The 24306-nt window shown below is 43.4% G+C and overlaps 2 protein-coding genes across 5 annotated transcripts in view; one reads left to right on the top strand and one right to left on the bottom strand.

Moving 5' to 3' along the window:
* Positions 1-420: 420 nt before the first annotated feature.
* On the top strand, positions 421-3717 carry RB195_020976 (uncharacterized protein; the record flags this gene model as incomplete). The annotated part of the gene is made up of 2 exons (XM_013435488.2): positions 421-644; positions 3666-3717. 2 exons carry the CDS (start codon positions 421-423, stop codon positions 3715-3717), a joined length of 276 nt encoding a protein of 91 aa, XP_013290942.1.
* Positions 3718-6740: 3023 nt separating this feature from the next.
* Positions 6741-24306, bottom strand: part of RB195_020975 (uncharacterized protein) — a gene marked incomplete at both ends in the record, with an annotated part of 41337 nt that continues 23771 nt past the window's right edge. The window contains 10 exons of one of the 4 annotated variants that reach the window (XM_064189566.1): positions 6741-6860; positions 7050-7149; positions 7208-7343; positions 7401-7475; positions 7835-7985; positions 8057-8191; positions 9231-9336; positions 9399-9578; positions 9781-9804; positions 10824-24265. In XM_064189566.1, the coding sequence (XP_064045445.1) occupies positions 6741-6860; positions 7050-7149; positions 7208-7343; positions 7401-7475; positions 7835-7985; positions 8057-8191; positions 9231-9336; positions 9399-9578; positions 9781-9804; positions 10824-24265 (14469 nt within the window). Of the gene's footprint in view, positions 6861-7049; positions 7150-7207; positions 7344-7400; positions 7476-7834; positions 7986-8056; positions 8192-9230; positions 9337-9398; positions 9579-9780; positions 9805-10823; positions 24266-24306 lie in introns of those variants that run through there. The other 3 variants (XM_064189567.1, XM_064189565.1, XM_064189564.1) reach the window with 3 other exon arrangements.

Genomic DNA, 24306 nt, shown 5'->3' with positions numbered 1-24306 from the left:
CCCTAAAATTGGTTTTCAGTATTTTTTTCTTAATTTGTGAGTCAATTCCTCTCCAATTAATGTTGGAAAGCTACAGCAGCAAACTTCAGTGGACTTTTCAATTCCTATTTAGTTCTGGGATTCCTTGGTCTAATTTGCCAGGAAGGAGATTTTCTTCCTTGTTTTTACTCAGTTTTGCTCGCCTAATTTGTCTTCTACATTGATAATTCATCGCTTATGGTTGCTGTATTCTTGTGCATTTTCCTATCAAGTGCTTTCCTTTCTTGTTTCTTTCACCTGCCGTTTTCTGACGTCCTTTGCTGAATTGCTTGAACGGATCACATTGGAATCTATATTCGTCATTGTTTTTACGTTGTTTTATATCAGCGGTTTAGTTAACAAACACCTCAACGCTTTTACTGCTTTAAATTGTAATTGTAGATGACTAAGGGTACACAGGCCTTCGGTAAGAAACATGTAAAATCGCACACGTTGTGCAAACGTTGTGGGCGATCGAGTTTCCACATCCAGAAGAAGAGATGTGCATCGTGTGGATATCCAGATGCTAAGAAGCGCAAGTACAACTGGGGAGCTAAGTCAATCCGCAGAAGAACCACCGGTACTGGTCGCATGCGCCACCTTCGAAATGTGCACAGACGTTTTAGGTGAGTATGCTCCTTAATTCCTTTTTCCTTCGTTCATTATCCTTCTTATGTTTCGCTGTTCGTTTTTCAATTATATTTCTTTTCCTTCTTCTCTTTTTTAATCTGAGGTTTCATTTCTGTCTTCTTAGAAAGAGGTAGTTTCTGGAGGCATGACCGCTTCTTAAAGTGGTATACTACACTCAACACTCGAATGAAGTACCATAGCTGAAGCATGTTTTCTACTTTGTTTAGTTTCTACAGGCCACTGCGTTGTCATTCCAATCAGGGTTCACTTTTTAATTACGGGGCGAAAATTTTTGATAATTTTGAATTACCATAAAACGTCGAAAACTCTTTTTAAGATGAGATCACTTCTGTGGTTGTTATGTTTATAACTTTATTTCTGGTATACCAAAAGGTGGCTACTTTCGTATTGATGGAAGTCGATGATGAAGAACCCATGATGATTCACGTTTATGCTAGAGGTAGTGCCCAGGAATTCTGAAAATGAAGAGTTCCCAAGAATTGGCATTTTTAAGACAATGTTAACAAAATATCTTAAAAAAGGACAAAAAAAGAAAAGACCTGGAAATTGTAACATATTAGAAAGAAAAGAAATCCTTTCACTTCATTGTCGATCAGAAAAACTCTTCCTTTTATGGACATAGAACGTTATTTTTAACTAGGATTGAATTTCTTTACAGTAACTTAACTTGAGTAACTTCGTTTGCTTTTATGTTGCCCTTGAGCTTACAAACAATGTTAAAAATGAGCATCCTTAGTGGAGTTGCTTGTTTTTCAAAGTTGTTATGGAGCTGTTCTTCGGTTTTGTATTACAGCCTCTGGTCTTTGGGGTTCGTGTGTTTCACTGGGGTAGCGGAAAAATTTTTAGAGTTAGGGACCTATAGTAATCAGTTCGTAGAGACGCCAGAAATCAATGCTGTATTTTGAACTGTTCCGTTTTGGTACTTTGGTTCAGTGGCACTCCTGTTAACCTTAATCTTTCTTTACTGTGTGACACAGTAAAGATTTTTTTAGTAAATTGGTGTTCTTCTCTTTCATGGGTGCTTCTTTGCGTCATATTTATGGTGTTCTTTTTGTAGTCTTCTAGAAAGTACTTTTTAGTTTACCTTCATCCATTTGTGGGAAGTTCTCTCGGCTTTCTCTTGGTGGTTTGGATTGGACCGCGATTGGGTAAATCTCTGAAATAAGCAAGGGTTCAGGAGGCTTACTCTCTTGCGTTGCTGTTATTATTTGACCCTTTTTTGCATGCAGACGAAAGTCAGTTCAGTCTTAAATACTTCCGATTTTCGGTGAACAAATTCAAACTGGTGGTATAAAGGTGGTGCAAAATGACAATGATAATGATGTATGTGATTTTCCAATATTTGTTGTTCTTCTGCGGAAAGTTTGTTACACTGTAAATGACGATTCCGTATTTTTATACCTAACAGTTATTACTCGTGGTGGATGCCAGCAGGTTCTCGTTATCGTAGTGATTATCATAAGGGCTACCATCATCTACTGTTGTTGCTGGTGCTCAGCGAAACTAGACACTGGTTCAACAGTGCTGAACGTTTCATTGAAATAAATTCAGCTAAAAGGGTTATGTTAGGCAAGAATCCAACTCTTAGACGTTATTCGAGCGAAATCTTGTCAGTATTGTTTATGAAGGTGTTCTTTCATTTGGGTTTACATTAGGTTTTATCTTTTATACGGTTTGATCACATCTTGGTTGAAGCAGCTTTTGAAGCTGGTGCTGATTTTTTTCGTTTTATCATAAGTTGCTCAGAATAAGAGGTTTTAAATTTCTTATTTTATGGCTGTATCAGCGTAACACTGATTTCAGTATTTTGGCTGAACCATTTAGAAGTACGTGGCCATTGTTGTCCAATTTATATTTTCGTAATATTTTGGCGGCGCCTCTGTAGCAATTTGGGTGTTCTTCTTCAACCTTCCTTTTTGTAATTACCGATATTTTGATTTTGATTTGATAAAAAGGCTGATTCTTGGGTCTGCTCTAAACTTTGATGAAAACTCTAAATGACGATAAATGAAGTGTTTTTCATGTAGTTTATGTAAGATATGAAACTACTCTTTGCATCGCAAACATGTTGCCCACATTTATCACATCTTTGCACAAACGCTATCAGTCTTTCAATGAATTTTTCATGATTATATGCTTCGGAACTTCTTAGTATCAAGACATTTTTAGGGAATATCGAGGAGCTCCAGTTTTCGGGAGAAGTAAATAGGCACATATGCATTTATTAATGGAATACTTCCAGACGATCTTGTTTAACGTAGCTTTTCTCCCTTACTGAAAAGTATTTTTGTGGGAAGTAAGTATTAATTGAAGTGAGCGAACACTTGAAATGTCACCTAAAAATCATAATAATAATAAAACACATAAGCTTTATGTGAGAATCGCTCCTATGCACCAATTTTCATGGTGTTGGCAAACAACTGCTGGCAACTAACCATTCTTTCCCTCTTCCATGAAATTTATGAAATCGAGTTTCAGATTTTGATTTTTCTTTGTGCATGAACTTCATTTTTTAAGTAGAGCATTATTTTTATAAGGATAAAGTGCACGGCATTGATCATTCCCCGTGGTGCTTATGCGTTCGACTTCAACTTGGAACTGTTTGAGTTTTGAGAATGCGTAGCGGCCTATACAATGATTTGAGAGGGATTTCAGCCGCAGTCGAAACCCTTGCAGACTGCACTGTGCTGCTACACACCTTTTTTAAAATAAAAATCAAGGAGATACTAGTTTAATACAGATACCTGTATAATTATATATTATTATACTATATTATTGTATCCAAATAGAATAAAATATCATCGTCTGCACGAGAACATTGCAGATTCGGAATTTTCGGTACCAGAATGAAGTGTATTTTTGCTGTTCACCTCTTTCTAGCATCCCGAGTTCTCTAACTTGTTGTTATTTCTCCGCTCTTTGGTTAGACTCCCTTCGCTTTCATTGTCCTGTCTTATATTATCTTCACTCTTCATTCTTAAAAATATCATTTTCAGAAATGGATTCCGTGAGGGCACCACCCCGAAGCCTAAGGTCGCCGCCAACTAATGTTGTTTTGTTGAATGTTGTTATAAACGTTTTTATAATTTATGTGAACTTTTTTTAGGACTACTTTTTGTAGATACAAGAGGTAGATTGTTTTTGTCTTTCTAACAGTCCTATCGTAAGATCCCACGAATGTGGATTGTCTTCGTAGAATACTCACTTTAGATTTTTAACTGCTGGGATATGCCCCATTCCCATCACCTCGTGTCATTATACTACGATTAAGCATAGCTCATTTGAAGCGTTTGCTAGAAATAGACAGTGTGTAGTTTTCTTGGAATTCAGGATCTTTCTAAAATTTTCGTAAAGGAGATTGTTAAGAAGAAATCCTGTGTGGGTTTGGTTGTCTGCATGATGGACAAGTGCGGTGGTGTGAAGTCCAAAGGAGGGACGTATTTCTGACTTTTGTCTCTATTTGTTTTGTAGTCTGTGGGCAGCGGATCTCAAGAAAGGCTGTGCACAAATTTTGTTGCATTACTCCATGTGGCATTGAGGTACAACCACTTTCCACTTTGAAGGTAGTGTAGCAGCAAGTTGACGATGTTGGGATCTCATCACAAACATATGATTAGAAGTGGAGGTGCAGCTTACCATTATGAAAGTGAGAACGTTCAATTCTCTCTAGTAACTCACAAAAACGATTGCTTGTACCGTTGGTTCTAACGTAGCTATTTGTCATGGGTTGTAGAGCAATCTGAGGACGCAATCCCTCTGCGATTGTGCAGGTTAGGGAGCACCTGCTGCTTATTAGAGTTACATTAGTTGGCTTGTGCACGTTGGGCGTTGAAATGATTGCTCGCGTTTTTTTTTTTCATACCAAGTCCAATCGCTGGAGACATTCGTGCAAAAAATGCTATTTCGGATGCTTTTTTTTATGGATTACCAGAGGAATTTGAGCTTCATTACGCTCGTAGTCGTAAACAACACTATTCGTGGAGAAATCCTGTCGTCGTCAATTTCGTGATACGCTGTCTTTCCCAGCACTAGATTCTGTCTCTTCTTGCTTAGTTGAGTAATAGACGAAAGTTGTCAAAAGTATGCCACAAGTGAAGTTATTAATCTAGAGCTAGGGCTTCTACGACCTCCTTGTCTTCGAATTCGAGGAGAGAAACACAGGAATGCTCCGGCATATATAGCTTTCTTCGGTTCTGTTTTCAGCATTGATGCACCCACTGTCGATTCTAATTGAATAAGAAGAAAGAAGGACTGTTCTATTTCATGGATAGTAACCACAATAGTCATCATAATGCTCAGTGATTGTACGTCAAGCAATTTCGGTTCCAAAGCGTCCGGCGTATCTTCGACCAATTCCAAACTGTCCAGAATATCTTCGCCCGATCCAGAATATCTTAGACACTGTCGAGTAGTTGTGAATTTGGACCAAAAATGTGATTTGATGACTGGAGAGCAAATGAAGCTTATTATTAGAATATGGGACCGATGAGGGTCGACCTTACTGCCATTGATTTTATCCCAATCTGAATAGGAAGGATGGAGACGAAGGGTGATCTGTACGTAGAATACTGCGGAGCTCTCAGTGCCGCGCATCGTCGCCGTGCACCTGCTACCGGAAGATCTCACTTTGCTGGAGAGACGTTGAGATACTTCCTCTATCCATCAGTGGGGTTGAAGTGTCAGAGTAATACGATCGCTTTTTGTCTGTGACTGAATTTGTGCGTGGCTGTTCACGCAACATTGCACCATGAAAACTTTTGACTGTGCTATATGTACCAAGATTTTTGAGATTGAGTTTCTAACTGTTCATAACTGTGGAGGCTTTATGCGGGCGGTTGAATGGAAACAAATTTGAAGTATGTTTCCCGAAGAATACTCATCTATAGTAGGGTAGACATAGATAGTAGATGCTTTCTATGTAGCGAACGTAGCAACAGATTTGTTTGATGTTATCTTCAGATGGGAATCGATTTGTACCTCGTTTAAGAGAAGAACTATTGGACTGAACTATTGGACTATGGTGGTTACAGTGGGTTCTGGATGTTCCGCATGAGTTTGATCTCGATGCTATGATGATCTACGGATCGATGTGGCACTAACCAATGAGAGTCATCGGTGAACGAAAAACATGAAACTTGTTGCTATGATTTCTGCTTTCTTGGATTCTACTGTTTACATCAACTCTACCTACTCGTTTCACTACTAAGCATTCCCGTTCTGTTGCGTCTTTCTAGCGAATCTCTCAATCTGCGCATCACTTTTTTTTGTTGAAGTCCAGAATCAAGTAAGTTTCACAGTCACTGAACGTCTTGTTTTTCTTCTTTGGTACCCCGTACATTAGTTTAATTCAGTGTTTTCCTTTACGATTGTATGTACATGCAAATGAACACAAGACAAGCAACTTTTATTTAGTTGTTAGCTGCCTATTTTATTTATAACAATAATTACAACAAACATTTTACAACGTCCGCATTTCCACATATTTTGGAGCGCGGAATTGTGTGCATGTGTTTTTTTAAAAATATATTTTTCGAACGATTTTAGAAGAACAACTCTAAGACTATCACAAAAACGCGCATTTTAGTGAAAGCGCATCGAAACGCAGACGACGAGGTCGACGTGTTGCAGTTTAAAAGCGACGCTTTTGGCATCGAGCGGTGAATTCGTGAATGTTTCAAACATTAAAAAAATACCTACGAGAGCGGAAATAACGCAACACATCACCATACGCAGAAACCGAATTTCACGCAATGAGCATCTTCTTGGCGAAGATTTTTGAGCAGAAAAATTTGGCCGCGGCCAGTACGCGTTCGAGTTCGTGAGTCGTGTGCCCGCGCACATTCGCATAAATCTGACATTCCTACAGGCGCTGTTCTCTTAGAATTAGCTAGAAGTATGTACTTTTGAATTGAATAGATATCTACCCTATATGAACTGTCGTTGGCATGAAGCCAAAACGACTACACCGGGTTTGCACTAGCACTATTCTACGAGAAGATTCGCCTGCTTGAATCGGTGCGTTAGTTTGCAGGCGCTACGGTACTCGCTCGTACGCTCGTCATTCAACTTAATTAACCCCTTCGACTGTGTTTCAACAGTCCGAGCTCCTTGATTGCTTTGTATTGATCCGGAATTTCCATTAGAGCATTCAACGCGAACGATGCTTCAGCGTTCGGCGCGTTGAACATGACCTAAAATCAAGGATTTAGGGGAATATTCTGCAAATTCTACATCCCTTCTCTTCTTTTTTCACTAGATCGGAATTGTACGTGAATTCTTCTCATTTCGAGGGCCGACGGCCATATATATTCTGATCTATGTCCCAATTCCCTCTTTCGCTCTTGTTTATTTCCAGATGGATCTTAGATCTTAGCACTTGCCTTGTGAAAATCGACAAAGTGGAAGTTGTCGAATAACCGTTTGGGAATGTTTTCATCGAATCGTCCCATCATATTCCAAGGACCATCACCAACACCGACCCTTAAGCGAAAAATCCTTTTCACAGTTCGTACAACATTACAGTGATCGAGAGACTTACATAATAATGCTGAGCGGATAATGTGATGCAGCAGCGATTGCCTTTTGATTGATCTTCTCGTTCGTCACTTGACCGTCGGCAACAATAACGAGGATGTGATAGGAATGCTTCTCTTTGCAAATTTCCACTGCACGTTCTGTATAGTTCGAATGTTTAAGTGTACTTCATGGATTAGGGGACATTGAGCGCTTACCGATCAACGGAACAAAATTCGTTGGTCCACTCATAGTTACCTTCGGGGTCACTTCGTTGTATACTCTGAGGACCTCTGAAAAATACAAATATTTATACTTTTATCACCGGTTTTCCGTGTTAAAACGTAGTTTTTGTTGTAACCTTGACTGCGCAAAAATGTCTGACTGACTCCTCTTTTCCTTAATCTTATGAAGGACTTTTTTTTGGAGATTGTAACAATGGGCAGATTTCTGGCATATTCGTGAGGGACTAGACGAGAACTCATATGATGGTCAAATTAGAATGTCACCTTAGGAATTTCAAACGATTGATAGTTTTGGAAATTGTATTCCACCTTATGCACCAGCACAACCGTCCAATCAAATAAATGAAAAAAAATCAGGAGAGGATACCTCCTGCGGGAGTTTCGATAACGACACTACATATGCTCACCTTCAAATCCGTTACAATCCTTTTCAAGGTTATATCGATCGGCTATGTTGAAAATGCCTTTGTCGGTGAACTCCTCGTCACCGAAACCATATGCTGGAATCATACCGTCCGCATCGAATGACGACAACGTTTTGCCCACAATTTCGATGACCTGAATTTAATGGTTTGGAAGGGAATATTTGTGAGAGCATGGGATTGAATGACGAAAACATCGCTGCTGACCTGCTGATATGGATTCATTTCTCCACTCTTGTCCAAATAATGCAGTGTACGACCGTCAAACGTTCGTTCACCTTGGTAACAGTTCGACTTTGTGTAGTCGATACCGAAAATCAGGTTCGAATACTCGAGACCTGCCTGAAGCGACACTACATACAATCACTGTCACTTTTGTTGCATCGGGCTACTACATTCGCTGCAATTATGCCAATGTAACGAGTAGTTGGCTCAAAACGACCCGACGCTCAGCGCACTAGCGCCTGCGGCGCGGTAGGGCTAGCGGTTGTAATCGAGGCGGGATCCCTGCTAGCTCCACTCACACTCCAGTCATGCTGCAGTCGAAATGGAGCTAGTGAGGGTCCCACCTCGACCACAACCAGTTGCAGTGCCCGCGCCGCGTCCACCGCAGGCACGCACGGAGTTTTAGCTGGTTTTGAGCCGACTGGGTTCTCCTGAACCCTTAGAAACGTTATCGCGCCACAAGATGAACACGCGTTGAGTTGACGCACAAGTGCGCAGCACAAGTGCCTCAGCCTGTATTTTCTTCAAATGAGTACAAATATTTTTGTGGAAGCTCCCTGCACGTGATCTTATCCAGAGTTTCCGCCCAGAACTTTTACAACGCTGTAATAAATAACGGATTTGTTGAAGTTCTCATGAAATTAAGTCGTTCAAGAAGAATTAGGTGTCTAGGGATTCCAAGAGATTGTAAATTTTAGCAGATCGTTCTCATGCTGGGCAATACTAGGCATATATAGTTCCAGATTTATTGTTCTTGGATACAGCCTCGCTGATACCATCCAGAATCTTACACTGAGAAGTAAGGAAGAAAACCCAATATTTTCAAATTGCTGTTTTAGCGTGATGTACGACTTCATCTTTTCATGCTTAGCACCGCTCTAATAATATGAAGCAAATAATAAATGTAAGAAATGTAGTGTACATTAGTTAGTTGACCCCCGTTGTCAATTTTTCTAAAAGGAACTGAGTAGTGGGTACAGATGAAAGGGGCAACACTGTACGGTGTAGTTAAGAACTTCGCAACTTCGCAAAAGTAGTTAAAAACTTAAAAACTTAGAATAGAAGATGTTCCTATTTTTGTCTGTCCCTCGTAAGTTTTTACATTCATTGCATAAGCTACTTGGTCTTGGTTCGTCTATAGTCCGGCGTAACTCACGTGTTTTATCGCTCGAATAATATCCTGAAGTGTTTTGAAATGCGGAACATTGTGAGGGCTGCCAATTGCAAGCGCTTGGAGAAGGCTGTTGCGACGCATTGGGGCGCTAAAGTATACGAGGATCTAGAATGCTGGAAACTACCCTACACTTCGAATAGTGTGACTAACAATGCTGGTGCCTCGTTTCGTCTCAACTCTCTGTGTCGATGTTCACGTTCCTTCTTCATCGGCTTTTTGATAATGGACGGCTTCTGGAAGGCGGGTTCCACTGTCATCGACATGTTCATGTCCAGACTGTGATCGATCATCTCCATCGTCTTCTCGGTAACTTCCGACGCGAAACTGACCCTAAATTCATGGGGTGGTTAATCGAATCCCAGTCATTATTGACTGGGGTTCTCATAACACAATGCATATTCTGTAGTCTACATTGTCACCACATTCAAACACACGAGCTTTTAGACTACCTTGCGTCCACTACGAATTCTGTTAATATTATCTATGGGGATTATGTTTAGACTGTTAAAACTTAAAAATGATACAACATTACTCTGTAATATCTTTCTGGGACGATCTGAAATACTGATATATAGTCGGATCTCTAATTCAATCCTTGTTCAATACATAGAAATATCATATTGAAGTTCTGTTCCACTGTTGAAATACATTGAATTAATAAAATCTCAGTTACTTTGTTGTTTAGATCAAAGTATACATGAAAACTGGTCCTCGCCCCCGTGCCCGCTCATAGTTGCAACCTTGAGAGATAATTCAATATTTTCCACATAGTGTTTCTTTTTTGGAAGGATCTGTCTGCTTACTTATACAAATTAGAACAATTAAACCGTTTTGGGAATAGTGCTGGTTCTCTTAGGGACTAGTTCTCGCGTGGTAGCGTGCACAACTTCCAAAGTTTAGTGCTCAAAAGTTCAGGCTAACTCTAGTCCTAGTCCTTGTCCTAGTATTACGCGCAAGAAACAATCTGGGAAATGAGAGAAATGTTGTTCTTCAAATCTTCGACTGTTCCTGAGCTCATTTTGCTAGAAGAATTTGGCACCATACGCGTTGTCTTTCCTCTTGCCTACTCCAGTCAATCAGTGGGTTTACGACATGGGTGCATAAATGACCTGAGGCTAGCTTAAGCTTTGTTGGTAGGGAAAAATTATTCTTGTGAAAACCCACTAACTCAAGTATAGTAGGATTAAAACGACATGAGACGCGGTGCAGTTGCGTAAGCGGTTGCGCACGAAGCAGTGCAATGGAGCCTAGCGGTTAGGATCGAGTGAGAGTCCCTTCTACCACCGTTCATTGCTGTAGGTCGCAGTGGCCTCACCTCGATTCCAACCGCTATCTCCACCGCTTTGTTTGGAGCGCAGCCGCCTACGCAACTGCACCTTGGTCCATGTCGTTTTGACCCGACTATATGTACTATTTATTTGTTTCCAACAGTGAAACAGACGGTCACAATTCACCCACGACGTGGTAATTAATTCGGAGTTTTTTTTCTTTCTTCAAAGATATTCCCGACAGGTGTATTCCGGACAACCTACTCATTTCAAGTGAGGCAGAAAGAAACAACCCCAAAGAACTCACCTCTTCCTTCGTTCCTCGGATTCACTCCTGGTGTGTTCTTCTTCGACCTCTTGCATTCGCAGATGTACCTTTTCGATAGACTGCTCCATACGCACTATCGACTCGGATGTGGACTCTGTATGTAGTAAAAGGGGTGATGTTTCACGCGCGCCGCGCATTACGACGCCTTCCACCTCGACCTCCACCATACGGCGGCTGACCGACAACTCTTCAGTATCTACGCGTTCACTGCGCGCTGCCTCCATCTCAACTCGTACTTCACCTTCTTTGCGCGATTCCGAACTCACGAATGTTGCCGTGAATTCAACAGGCTGGTAATCATAACTGTAATTGAGATGGAAGATAGTTTCCTCGCTACACTTCGATTTGAGGCCTGTTGGCTGTCCTACGAGAACCTCTGCACGTGTTATGGACACCTCCATCGTGGACAAAGTGGGCTGGTATTCACAACTGTAGTAGAGATGGAAGATCGTCTCCTCGCTACATTTCGAAACGAGACCTGTTCGCGGGCCTACAACTACCTCATCACGAGTCGTAGATACGTCCTCGACAGCGATTCTGCTGCAGAGCACATCCTTAGTGGCAGTGATTGATTCTTCGGAAGAGGCGCTTGTAGATAATGTTGAAGTTTCTTCTCGAGCAATTTTAACGCTGAAGCTTTTCTCCTGCTCTTCATTCTCGCTTCTAAGGCTGGCGGTGATAGTATCAGGTGAAATTTCGCTGGCAGCTTGGCAGTATAGATTCGCTCCACCTCCATATCTCGCTTCCTTCAACGTAGATTCTTCCACTACACCCTTAGCTTCGCTGTTGAGTGCATAGTTTGTGGAAATTACGTTATCAACGACTTCCATAGAGCTGAACTTGACTGGTTCAGCAGTGTTTGAAGCGACTTTTGTTATTAGTGTAGATTCTTGTGAAGAGCGACCACTATCTATGGCAAATCCGGAACCGATTGCCTCCTCAGATGCCGCGCTTACCCACGTTTCTGCAGTTTCCTCGCGATGGATAACTCTGACCGTTTCTTTCGCTTCTGTTGATTCTGGCTTGACAATTTGCGGGGTGATAGCGGTGTGATTTTCTTCTGCATAACTGGTCTGCAAGTCAGCACTGCCGCCGTAGGCTGCAAGTTTGACGACACTCTCAACCTCGGTATGTCCTTCCTCACGACGGAGTTGAACATTGCTGATCTCCTCCACAGTGGTGGACTCGATAATTGATTTCGAAACATGTTCACCTAACCTTGGTGCGTCTCTCTTTATTGAGGTTAGTTCAACTTGAGAACTCTTTTGAAGGAGGCTACTGACGCCAGTGGCGCATTCCTCAGTTGCCGAAGCGAACAATTCCACTGGACTTTCCTCGTTCCTTAGAATCTTCTTCCACAACGCTTCCAGCAGATCCTCGCGGTGCTTTGTCCAGCTGACGTCCACAATAGCCGATTCTTCCTTCGCGTGACCAGTGGATAGCAGGAACTTGCCGCCTTCTCTAGGAACATGGATTGTCTCTGAAATGAACGCTGTACTATCATCGCGTTCATAAACAATAGTGGAACTTTCAGATTCGAGCGTGGATTCATACATGTTTACGATTATGCCTAGGCCACGATTAACCGCCTCCTTCACCTCTCTCACTGCCTGAGAATCACCAAGACGACTAAGATTGAATACACCCGATGTGGATGCTTCAGTCGAGCACACACAAGAGAGTGTTGGGGTTTCTGTTGTATTTCGATCGGTTACCACTACTGACGCATCCAACTCGAAGGTTTCCAAACATTGCAGAGAAGATTCCACATTTGCGTACGTATCCCCAGAAGCTTTCTTGTACAAAATGGATGGTTCGCCTTTGAAGGGAATGAAAGTGGTACCGGTAACATCTTCCTTAGCATCCTTTCTCTGCAGTTGGATGAAAACGTTTTCCATGGTGTCAGTGGTTTCTCCAGCCGACATCTCTGTAGGTTCACCGAGCTGCGGTGTTTTTAGCACAATTTCTTTCATCTCACGGCTTTCTGGCTTATACCAATCTTCCGTTAATGTCTGCGTCTCTACACTTGTAGCGAACGTCGAAAGTGTCACTCCAGGAACTTTGTTTGCTATGACTACGATCTTTTCCACTTGCACAAGCGCCAGACGGCTGGCGACAAGCGTTTCATCGGATTCAGAAGCACATTCTCTGCTAGATTTCGTATTCAGCGATACCACTCCTCCTTTCCTCTTTTCTTCCATCGTCTTCGCAATTTCCGCTTCGGCGGCGTCACGATTGTAAGCGCAATGTGTAGTTTCATGGTTGTCGCCAGCCTCTCTGAGTGTTATCGCTTCCGAGTCCATGTTTGCTGCGGAGACTTTCTTCGATACTGTATATTGCTCTTCTTGTCGATTCCATACAGTATCCACCAAACGTTGTTCCATAATGCTAGCATAGGTGTTGAGCTTAATCGGTGAAGTATTGTTTCCTATTACTATTAGTTTCTGTGAAGATAAATCTGTTGGTCGTGGACATAACAGAGTGCCGCTCATTGTCGATGTAACGTCAGTCGCGTACTTGGTGGACAGTTCCACAGCACCTCCATAACGCTTGTCCTTGATGAGAATCGACTCACGATGAGTGCTGTCGTCGCGGCGAAGGCTCGTAGCCGAAGCTATTGTCTTTTCTAGTGACTCCGTAGCAGTAAAGGTAATTGGAATCCCCTTATTAGCTGCGGTGAACGTCTTTCTGTCCACTTCATTGTCACTGCTGCGACACAGATCCTGGTTTATTACCAGATCTGTAGTCTTGAATGAATAGGTGTGAAGTTGAGCCGGTGTGGTGGTGTTAGCGATGATAGTAGTGTGCTTTGCTTGCAAATCCTGGGTGGTCGGCTTGACAAGATCGGCAGTAAATGATTCGCAAACATCATCAGCAGCCTTGGCGTTGAGCATCTGCACTCCACCATGTCTCGGGATGTACATCGTACGGTCTAAATCGAATTTGTCGTTTGGTTTATTAAAGATTGGATAGATGTTCTCTATGTTTTCCGCGCTCTCTTCCACTCTCATTGTTGCGCTTTCTGAGTTGGCAGCCACCATCATCTTGCCAATCGTATAGGTGATGTCGTCGCGTTTCCAGTCGCGATCCAGAGTTACAGTCTCGCTAGTAGCTGCCTTTGTGGTTATCTGTTGCGGCTGAGCAACTTCGGCAAGAATTGTCTGTTTTTCGCAATGTGCCACAGCTTCGCGGATCTTCTCAATTTCTCTGGTGGCACTAATCTCATGTACTTCTGAAGCATCGGCGCTGAGCTGGAATCTTCCGCCGAACCATGCAATTGCGTGAGTCTTCTCCACTGCCTCTTTCATGGCTTCCTGCTCGTACTGTTGATAGAGCGTGTGTTTCTCCTCTCGACTTTCTCTCATCGTTACCTTAATATCTGATCCGCGATGGACATCTTTGTGAACAAATAGGTGCTGAACGCTTTCATCAGCCTTGTTATAGCTGGTGGCGTAGCTAATGGTTAGAGATGTGGGTTCTAATGTGTTAAGGGAAGCTGGCTCAATCTTATTTGAATCCTTAACAAGAGTAGATGCAACTGCAAACTGTGGCTCTTGACCAAGTGCAGGATTGGACTCGATGTGGACGTCGTCGGCGGCTTCACAAGTCAATTTTGCTCCTTCTATAGTAAGCGGAACCTTCTGAATCAAATCAACAACACGCGGAGAACCTGGGAGACCGAAATCATAGTAGATATTTGCAAATTCTTCTTGGCTCTCCATAAATCTGCCCACATAGGGTTCCGCAATGTTCGGGCATGGTTTTGTGGTAGCCGCGTTCTCTTTTCGCATAGGTGACTCATAGTTCAGGTGTACTGTAGTGTTTTCTGTTGTAGCAGCGGTAACTCTCAGGTTGATCTCGGATTTTATGCGCTGGATCTGCTTATAATGTAAGTTTTCTAGCTGAACCTTCTGGGCTAACATTATTGTTGCCATGCGATCTTCAGAAGTAGGCGTTCTAGCGTAAAGATAATAATCGCCACCATAGCGCTTATCGGTCCATTTGTTCAAAGTATGTTCAAGAACATCTGGAGTATCATAAGCAAGTCCAAGAACAACAGTCTCATCTCCACTCTCCAAACATTTCAAGCTGATATTGTCACCTTTAGTGCCAATGTTAACCAACTTGTCGAATTTCTCTTCCTGGTTGCGGATACCAAGCTCAACTGGGATTTCTTCGGCCTCTTCTTTGCTTTCCAGTGTTCTAAGCGAAAGGATTTCTACTCGAGGAATAGCTCTTGTCAGCTCAGTATCTCCGTAATCTATTTGCTTGCTGTTAATCTGCCCGTAGAGGACCGTATGCTCATCTCCGAACTCTTCCGTTTCCATTACAATACTCTCCGCCTTGTTCGGAAGTGGCCACTCGATGGCGCTCATCTCAACTCCTCCCTTTGTTCCTAGAAGCTCCACTGCCAGACGAATCTTCTCGTCCCCACATTCCATCGTCTTCATTCGCATCGCCGGCATCGTATTGGCGGCGTCAACCTTCTTTCCGACAGTGAACTGATCGGGTGTCTTGAGCAGATGGGGAGTTACCCAGACGACATCGGTTTCCACTGCATCTGCTTTGAGATATAATGGAGCTGCTGAAATGCAGATCTTCTCTGGCAAGCACACTTCCCTCTTTTGTGTAGGCTTTTGGATTTCGAATTTATGTAGATTAATTACAGCATTAAATTTGACATCACCGCTCTCCCTCAATCTCCACATTTCCTTTCTGAGCACCTTGTCTGCCAATGTAATTTCATTTACAAGGATATCTGTAGGTTTAGTTTCTAGGGAAGAATCCATCACCAGTTCTTCAATAGCAAAGTTTCTAGCGATCGCTTCAATTGGAATGATAGTTCTCACCAAAACCGTTTGAAGCGCTTCTTCGGGCATAATCATAGCCTTTGTCAGAGTTTCTACTTGCTCAGAGGTTTGGAATGTGGCCAAGCTCGATGTTACCGCCAACTTCCTTGGCAGAAGCAGTTCAGCTTCAAGATCTCTTTCGACACCTTCCCATTTGGAAAGAATCTCCACTTCTCCTTCCTCAACCTCCTTTATCGTTTCGGTGCTCTTTTCTCTGATGAAATGCTTTCTCTTTGCCGTGGTTTCGTAAGCCCGTTCATTGCATCGATTGTAATTCAAGGTAGTGCTTGCTGTCTCTTCACTGACATGTTTTGTAGATAAACTGACTGATTCCTTCAAGGGAATTTTAGGAACAACTTCAGTACCTAACGAGGAGCTTGGCAGTGTGAGTTCCACGACGGCGTCGCGACGATCGTCCTCTGCAGCATGAGTGACAAACGTTTGCTGAAGTGATGCGGAAACGCTAACTGTATGACTACATGACTCCTTGGTTCTTGCGAGAGTCCTTCGGATGAGCGCGATGCCACTATCGCTCTCCTCATGGCCATATTCACGGAATGACTTGACAACTCCTCGCTCTCGATTTATTTCATCCACAAATTGCTCGATCTCGGCGAAATCCTCATCGTAACGATCTATATGGAGCGTTTTCTCTTCGTGGTCGATGCCGAACGTTTTTGTTTCCTTGCTCAGAGATGCAGTGGATATGGAACGTCCAATTCCGTACGAAGTTTCCTGTCTGGAAATCTGCTCTTCTTTTAGAATGGCTGTGGAAGCCGAGGCTTTGGTGAATAGTGTGAAGCTTTCCTGTAGCGCTTCTGCTTGAGTGATTTCGGCCTCTAGATCGTTTAAGATGGTCTGCCATTCCGATGAAGTCGATTGCAAATTCCATTCTTGTTCCTGCAACTTTTTCTCTGCTCGTTCCTTGGATCTCGCTCGAAGTTTTATGCTTGTAGTCTCCCTATGTCCTGATTTTGAATAGGCAGATGTAAATGTGGCCGCTTCTGAAGTTGACGCCTTCATCTGTGAGATTGCTTGGCTGTCATTTACTGCTCGTATTATTTTCGTAAGCTCCTCCAAGGAGGATACTTTCTCAAGATAAGGCGTTACCACTATATTCTCATCGCCAGCTGCTTCTGTGGCGAATTTCTCCTGCCATCTTCGAGCTACCGGTAGCGAATCCTCAACCTCATCAGCCTCGAATTTTTTCTGAACGATCTTTCCGAAAAGTGTGCAAATTTGCATATTTTCATCACCGTATTCATGATAGTGTCCGGTTGCTAGCTCTTTTACAGACATTGTGTTAATGCTTTCGGACACTTCTTCATCGTCAACTCGTTCCAAATGCTTCTCGGATTTTGTCATTTGAATCAGGAACTTTCGTTCTTGAGTCTCACTGCTCTTCAGTGGTATGTCTCGTTGCGCGATTTGTATTTCTTCGCCTTTTCCGATGTTAGCTGACGATTCCGTTCTTGACTCTTCTATTCCACGCAAATTGACCTCAGAATAATCATGATTGCTTATCGCAATAGTTTTCGATTCGGACAGTTCGTCCACATAAGTATCGTAGCGAGAAACTGCCACTTCTTCTTTGGATTCGGACATTCTGCCAGTGTCTTTCACCACAATTTTGTCTTCGTTCAACTTTTCCACAGTGGCTATCTCGTCCTTTCGTTGAAATAGCATAGTAGAATTTAGAGAAGATTCCTTAGTAGCAGCTAGTCGTTCATGGTGTTCTAATTGATTTGCAGTAGTGACGAGTTTTGCACTGGCCTCTTCTTCAAACTGCCGTGCGAGCAGATTTTCCACTGAAGTTTCGATTTCTTGTGATGCTGCGGTCGAATGCATCTCTACCAATTTTCTGGTGTCAGCCACACTCTTCGTCACATCCTCCTGAAGTACGCGTTTCGATCTGAGCTTTCCAAATTCAGTAGTAGTCGTCGCTTCTTCTTTGGAAAACTCATGGAACTCTCCATGATTTTCAGTCTTAGCCTTCACTGGCGCAGTGTGCTGAGCCACCGAGGTAGAAGTGCTTCGTTGAAGACTCAAACTAGTTTCTCTCTCATCAATGCTCAGTTGACGTTCTACCGAATCCTGAGAACCAAGTGGCAGTTCCAGTTCATCATGTCGAGTAGGGCGTCTAATGGTCAAGTCTAAGGTGGTTCCGATGTCTTCGTCCGTTACTGCCTTGGTGAGCAGCTGCGATGTCTGTTGGTTCATATCTTTCCAACAAATTAGCGCCGCCTGATCAGTTTCGATGATATCCCACTGCGTGGTAAGACCTTGTACCTCAGAGATGAACTCCCTGTAGGACTGCGATGACAGGAATTCGTCGCGGGACGTTTGGAACCGTCGCTCAGTGTAAAGTTCATGCTGACTTTGACTGAGGTGTTTTTCTATTTCCATCGCCTTTTCCGTTGCCGCATGCAGGCAACCTACACTTTTCGCTCTTTGCAAATCGGCCATTTCCTTATAAGTATGGGCGTGGGCAAATTCCGCACTCAAATCTGTCGAGATTTCTGCCACATCTTTCGTTGTTGCTTGCACTTGCTTTTCCAGGGCTAACGTCCTGCTAATCTTCTGAGTTATCTCCTCATGCTCCCTCTGTCTTCTGGGCGCTTCAATCCTTGACATAGAAAGTGCCTGGATCTGTTCTTCGCGGCCGTACTCCCTTTGAACACTTGATTGGCTTTCCTGATGGAAATACGTCTGCGCACCTACAACATCAGCAGATTGCGATGGATGATCTAAAACTATGTGTTCCTGTCGCTCGCTAATCCCTAGGCGACGTAATTCGCTCGCTTGCTCCCTATCATCTACGATTTGTGTAGCGTCGGCTGTGGCAGCCATGCTTAACTCGCACATTGCCTCAGCAACAACTTCACTGCTTGCTACTACTTCTTTCATCGTTCGTTCTATTTCCATCGCACGACTTCGCAGCGTTGTTTCAGCGTCTACGGAAGTGTCCATAACTCTTACGATCGCTGCGGCCGCTTCATCTTTGCTTTCGCTGGTTGCTAGCGCACTCTCCTGTTTAGATTTGTCTGCAAGCAGCTCTGACTGGTTTTCAATTTGATCTTGTTTCGTTCTGTCTACTTCTACTTCTACGTGATGTTCTTGTGTTGCCTTCAACCTGGCTACGCCGATAATTTCTTGCTTTTGACTAGTAACGTATTGCATTGACATCTTATCTTCATCCTTGGTCAGCATGACTGGTTGATCCGCGAACTGCTCCTTAGACGCCTCCATATTTTCGCCGAGGCGGATTGTGCTGGAAGTTCGGATAGATATACTTTGCTCCTCATGCTGTCCCCGTGGAGCCTCAATGGTGTGAGCGACAAGTCCCAAAACAGTCTCTTCTTTGGAGAATTCCCTGAATTTGCCAGCGGTCGTTGCCACTCGTTTTTCTGAGATTGATTCACCGGCTACGGCTTCAACTCCGCTCTTTTCCACACTCTTCGACAACGCTTCTGAAGCTATGAAGTATTTCCTCGAAGCGTCTTCGTGTTCCTTTTCCATCATTATTCTTTCCACTTTGGCAGAAACGTCATGGATTTTTTCCTCACTCATAAGTACATCCTCTTGCAATGAGGCTTTTGTCGAGAGTGTTCGTTTCTCAACAGATACTTCTTTTTCTTTGAGAGTAAAGGTGGTTTCTGCTCCTGATGGGGTGCGCCAAATGCCCTGCACGTCTTCTTGTGTGCTTTCTTGCATTTTCGCAGTTGAGGCCGTTACAATTCTATCTGTCACTTGGACATCTGATTCTCCCTTTTCTCCTCCTGAGATCAAGGAAACGGTCTGATCTGCTGAACTAAATTCGCTCGCTTTAATGCCTCGCATTTCTTGTTCTGTTGTTGTCTCTTTGACAGTTCTTTCTGATTGCATATTCATTTCCTCTTTTTGCAAAAGAGACTGAGTTTCAGAACTGACTTCTTCAGTAGCCTTCATCGTACTTTCCAATTCAAGCTTTTTACTTGCTTCAAGTTTTACGGATACACTCTTAAACTCTTCCAATGGTGGTTCGATAGAGCCCAGTACTGCGACCAGTTCTGCCTGTTCTTTTGCAAATTCCGTTGCTGAACCGGTTGATGAAACTACTACAATGTCTTTTTCAGTTGTTACAGCAATTTCACCCATAGCACATCGTTGATAACTCGTTGTTACGTCGAGTTCTTCGATAGAGAACCCTCGTCTGCCTTCTTCTTTTCGGACATCTTTCACTAGAGACATGGCAGAATCAGTTGGTTGCTTTAACAGTTCAACTTCGGACAGCACCGCTTCTGTTTCACTGGCTCTTAGCGACAATGTCACATCTGACGACTCTACACTCGTTTCTCGAATTGTCTTTTGAGAATCCTCTATACTAATACCGGAATCCCATATACCAAATACTGAACTGACAGAGGTTTCTTTACTTGTAATCTGAGCTGCTTCGATGCTTGTCGCAGACATGGATTTCCCAACCCCATATGATGTCGATCCTCTTTTGCGGTTGAAATCCACCACCGCCTGCTCCACAGTCATTCCCGGTGTTGACAGTTGAGCTTCTTCTTTGTTTGAGATCACTTCTTTCATAACTGTCGATTCCATGGCTTCAGCTTTTCCAATTGCATCTGTCTTCTCTATGGTGATTTCCGTGCTAGCGGCCATCTTCGTAAGCGTTTCAAGTCGCTGGGTATGCGGGATTTGGACTGCTGCCTCAGCAGATTCGGATTTCTTAGGAGTGAGATGACCCAAAGCTCCACCAACCTGAATATCGCTTGAGCCATATTCGTGCATTGTCGCAACATCAGAAGCAGCTGTCACATCGGCAATAACTGTTGAGCGTTCAGCCTGAGCTTCGTGCTGTGTAAATCTCGATTCGAAACGTTGTTGTTCAACCGAAAACATCTTGGCAGTGGAATCCGTTCTCTCCAAATTGACTGTTGATAACGCTTCAGCGGAACTCATTTTCTGGAAATCGCTTGAAGTTGCGACCGTCTCTTCTGTCGATGCATGGATTGATGTGGACAACTGTTCCTGTTTACGTTCACTGTTTGGTAGCGAAACTTCTGTTTCAACTCCTTCCACAGTTCTCCAGATTCCATATGCGGCTTCTTCACCGACTTCCTGCGTTGATTCTTTCGCTGCCAACCTTTGTTTCTCCGCTTGAGTTCGTCCAACGTCGTATCTCTGTTCTCGTTTGTAATATTCCACTGTTTTTATCGTATGCTCCTCTTGCGAAGCTCGCAGTGACAAGGAAGAAGTGTCCAGCAAACTTGTGGCGGTCGTTTTTTCCGTCGTGTCAGCGGTTCTGACATCTTTTTTGAGTTCTTCACTTCTTTCCACACTTTCATCTTGGGATGCAGAAACCGTCTTGACGTCAACAAGACGTCGATCCTGGATGAATGTAGATTCGGCGGTAGCCTGTTCTTGTGGTCTTGTTTGTAAATACCCGTGTGTGAAAAGGGTCCCCGCTGCTTCATACCCGAATTCGTGAGCGTTCGACGTTGTTGCTGATCTGGACACTTCTGGAATTTTTGCGAATTCACCGGCCATACTTTGTTTTTTCTCAAGTTCAACTTCTTGTGATTCATTTGCTATGCTGAATTCTTTAATGTCACTTTGCTTTTGCTTGGTAGCGATTTGCATTTCTGCAAATTCTTGCTGAAGATTTGCTAACGTTTGTTCGATTTCCGTTGATTTTTCTGTACTTGCTTGCAGTGCAGTTTGCATTTGATCGAATTCTTTTGCTTTTTGTGCTAATGTGATCTCACTAAACGCTGCTTTCTGCGCAGTTTCCCAAATACCGTGTTCAGTTTCTTCAGAAGTTTGTTTAGTGCTAACAGCATCCTCCACCTTGATACGATCCTTTGCTGTAAAACTTAACGTACTATCTTGTTCAGCAGCTCTAATTGAAAGGTCACTGGTGATTTGACTATCAGAATACGCTAGTGCGGATAACGAACTAGTAATAGTGACAGGCATTTGTTTACTGGCTACGAAATCTGCTACATCTTCTGGATGTGTAATGTTTGTATGTGTTTCCGCACTCTCGTACGTTGCTGCAGCCATTGTCGACTCTAACAGGATTCTCCTTCGGTCCCTTATGTAGGTAGAGGTTGTTTCTTCTTGTTTTGCATAGATTTCAAGAATTCCACCTTTGATGCCCACATTAGCACTTTCTTCTCCGTACTCCCGAATTGCTTTCTTGGCTGCTGCAGTGTGTTGATCCGGGAATTGCCTTAGAATTTCTTGTGCAGCCTCTTCTCCACGTACACGTACATCCTGTTGAATTCTGGAGTAGGTGAACGTTCTCTCAATAAACTCTTGTTCTATTGCAGTCATTAATTTTGTCAGCAATTGCTTCGGTTCTTCTCTTCGAAGCATTTTTACGAGTTCTGTAGCAGCTTCAGTGGGCTCAAAAGTATCCAGAACAACACCTTCTAGAAGGACAAGAGACTTCACTAGTTCCACCATCTCGCTCTTGGTCGCAGTCTTCCAAAGCGTGTGCACTGTTTCGTCCGTCAACGCACCGATGCATCTGGTGAGAGCAGCTTTGATGCGCTCTCCACTTTGACCTTGTACTTCTTCTGATTCCCCAGTACGGAATAACTCCTTATCCAATGCGCTCTGGATTTCGCTTGTCGCACAAGCGGACAGACCTGTTCCTTGTTCTTTTATCACCTTAACAACTTTACTCGTAGATTCTTCATCGAGAGCATGGAACATTGATGCTGTCAGCTGTTCTTGCTGCTCCTGAGATGCTTTTATAGCGCATCTCAAGAACAACACTTGCTGCATCTTTCGTACTATGCTGGCTTCTTCTGCTTCTGGAGGTGGTGAAGCGAGAACCCCCGCAATAACATTTGCTTCGGCAGCATCGTTGCCGTATTCCTTCACAACAGACGATGACTGAACCGTTTGAATTTGAGGCGCCTCTACCATAGAAGCCTCCTCGATCTCCTTGTTAATTAATGTAATTGACTCAGTGGTGCTATCTGCTCCAAGCCGTGCCTCTTGAGTTGATTTGGTGGTGACCGAGAGGATCTTAGAAATAACTTCAGCGGTCTCTCTACGAAGAGAGGTCTCAACTTCTGTCTGCACTTCTTCCGGAGCGGTAAAGTTTGCCACAACGCGTTCTATTGACGCTACTGTCAGTACAAGAGTACTGAGTGATGTAATTGGTTCAGATGTACGCCACATTGCATAAGTAGTTGGTTCTGTGAGCAGTTGAACAGTATGGGTTAGAGTTTCCCGTAGTTTCTCCACAACTTCTTCTCGAGCTTCAGCCGTGCGGACGCTTCGATTTTCTTCGAGAATCGATATCATTTGAGAGGTGATTCTCTGACTTAGCACTACATTGCTTCGTTCTAGAATGCGCAGTACTTCGCTAATTTCACGGTTTTCTTGATATCTCTCAAGCGCTCGCACAAGTTCAGCTCGCTCTTCGGAAGTAGCTTTTACGACGTGGATAAGCTGCAGACGACGTCGTTCAGCTAAGCTGATTTGCGTTTCTTGTATTTGTTCAGTGCGCTGAAGCTGGCCGACGGATACATCTGCTGTAGCAGAAGGTGCTTGTTCAGATACCTTTGCTATGACAGACTCTAGCGAATATAGTGTTACCAGAAGTGTCGCAATAGCACTAGAGGCCGGCATTGTCTGGAAGCTTTCATACGTCACCTCATCAGTGAGTGCTCTGATGGATTCATTCAGAAGAATTCGTAACCTCGCGGCAATTGTAGACCCCACTGCTTCTTCGTTCGTCGTTGCCGCTATGGCGTGCTCAACCGTAGTGGTCATGCTTTGCGTTACCTCCGTACTGAATGCTGTACTTTCCTGGCTAAGGAAGCGAATAGTTGTAGCGATGTCTGAATGGTCTTCATATCGTTTTAACATCTGCACCAACTGCTCCGTTTCGCTTTTCGAAGCCTTAGTGGTGTGAGAAAGATGAACGCGTCTGGATTGGTCAATAATCGCTGTGAATTCTTCTGTTGCAGGCGGCGGACTTTGAACGGATTGTAGCCTTGCTCCCACCTGCCTACACTCTTCGCTAATTTTCTGAGTGCTGAATTTTTCTTGTCGGAATGTTCTCTCTCTGAGTGTACGCGACGACGTCTGCAGATCTTCCCGTCTTTCAAGATTTGCTAGCAGAGAGTCAAAACTGATGCCAAACCTCTCCTCTATATAGGCACGATGTTGTTCAGGCATTGTGACTGTGCCGCTTTCTGAAAGAGTTCTAGTCAGTTCCGTCACGAGGTGTATTTCCTTCTCCTCCACTGCTCTTAGCCGCCTTTCTACAGCTTCTGCAACGCTCAACGCAATGGCTAATTGAGTTGCCGCGGTGGTATCTACAGATTGGATTATAGAGAAAGCTGTTTCGTTCACAGATTCTTTGATATATCTTGTAATAACGTCGCGCACAACATCAGCCGCGATTTTACTGGCGAACTGTGATTCAGGCGCTTTTTCCAGTTCTTTAACTGCCGTTGTAATTTGTTCAACGATCAAGCGGCTGAAGACTGCGCTCTGCGAGAGAAGCTCATCGATAATTTTCGATATTTCTGCTTGTTCTTGGTATTTACTCAGGAGCTGAACCAATTCCATTCTTTCTTCTGAGGTAGCTTTGACCG

The sequence above is a fragment of the Necator americanus genome, chromosome II (genome assembly GCF_031761385.1).
Source record: "Necator americanus strain Aroian chromosome II, whole genome shotgun sequence".
In the NCBI taxonomy this organism is placed as follows: Eukaryota; Metazoa; Nematoda; class Chromadorea; order Rhabditida; family Ancylostomatidae; genus Necator; species Necator americanus.
Note: the sequence above shows the minus strand (reverse complement) of the source record. Positions and strands in the feature narration are given on the sequence as shown.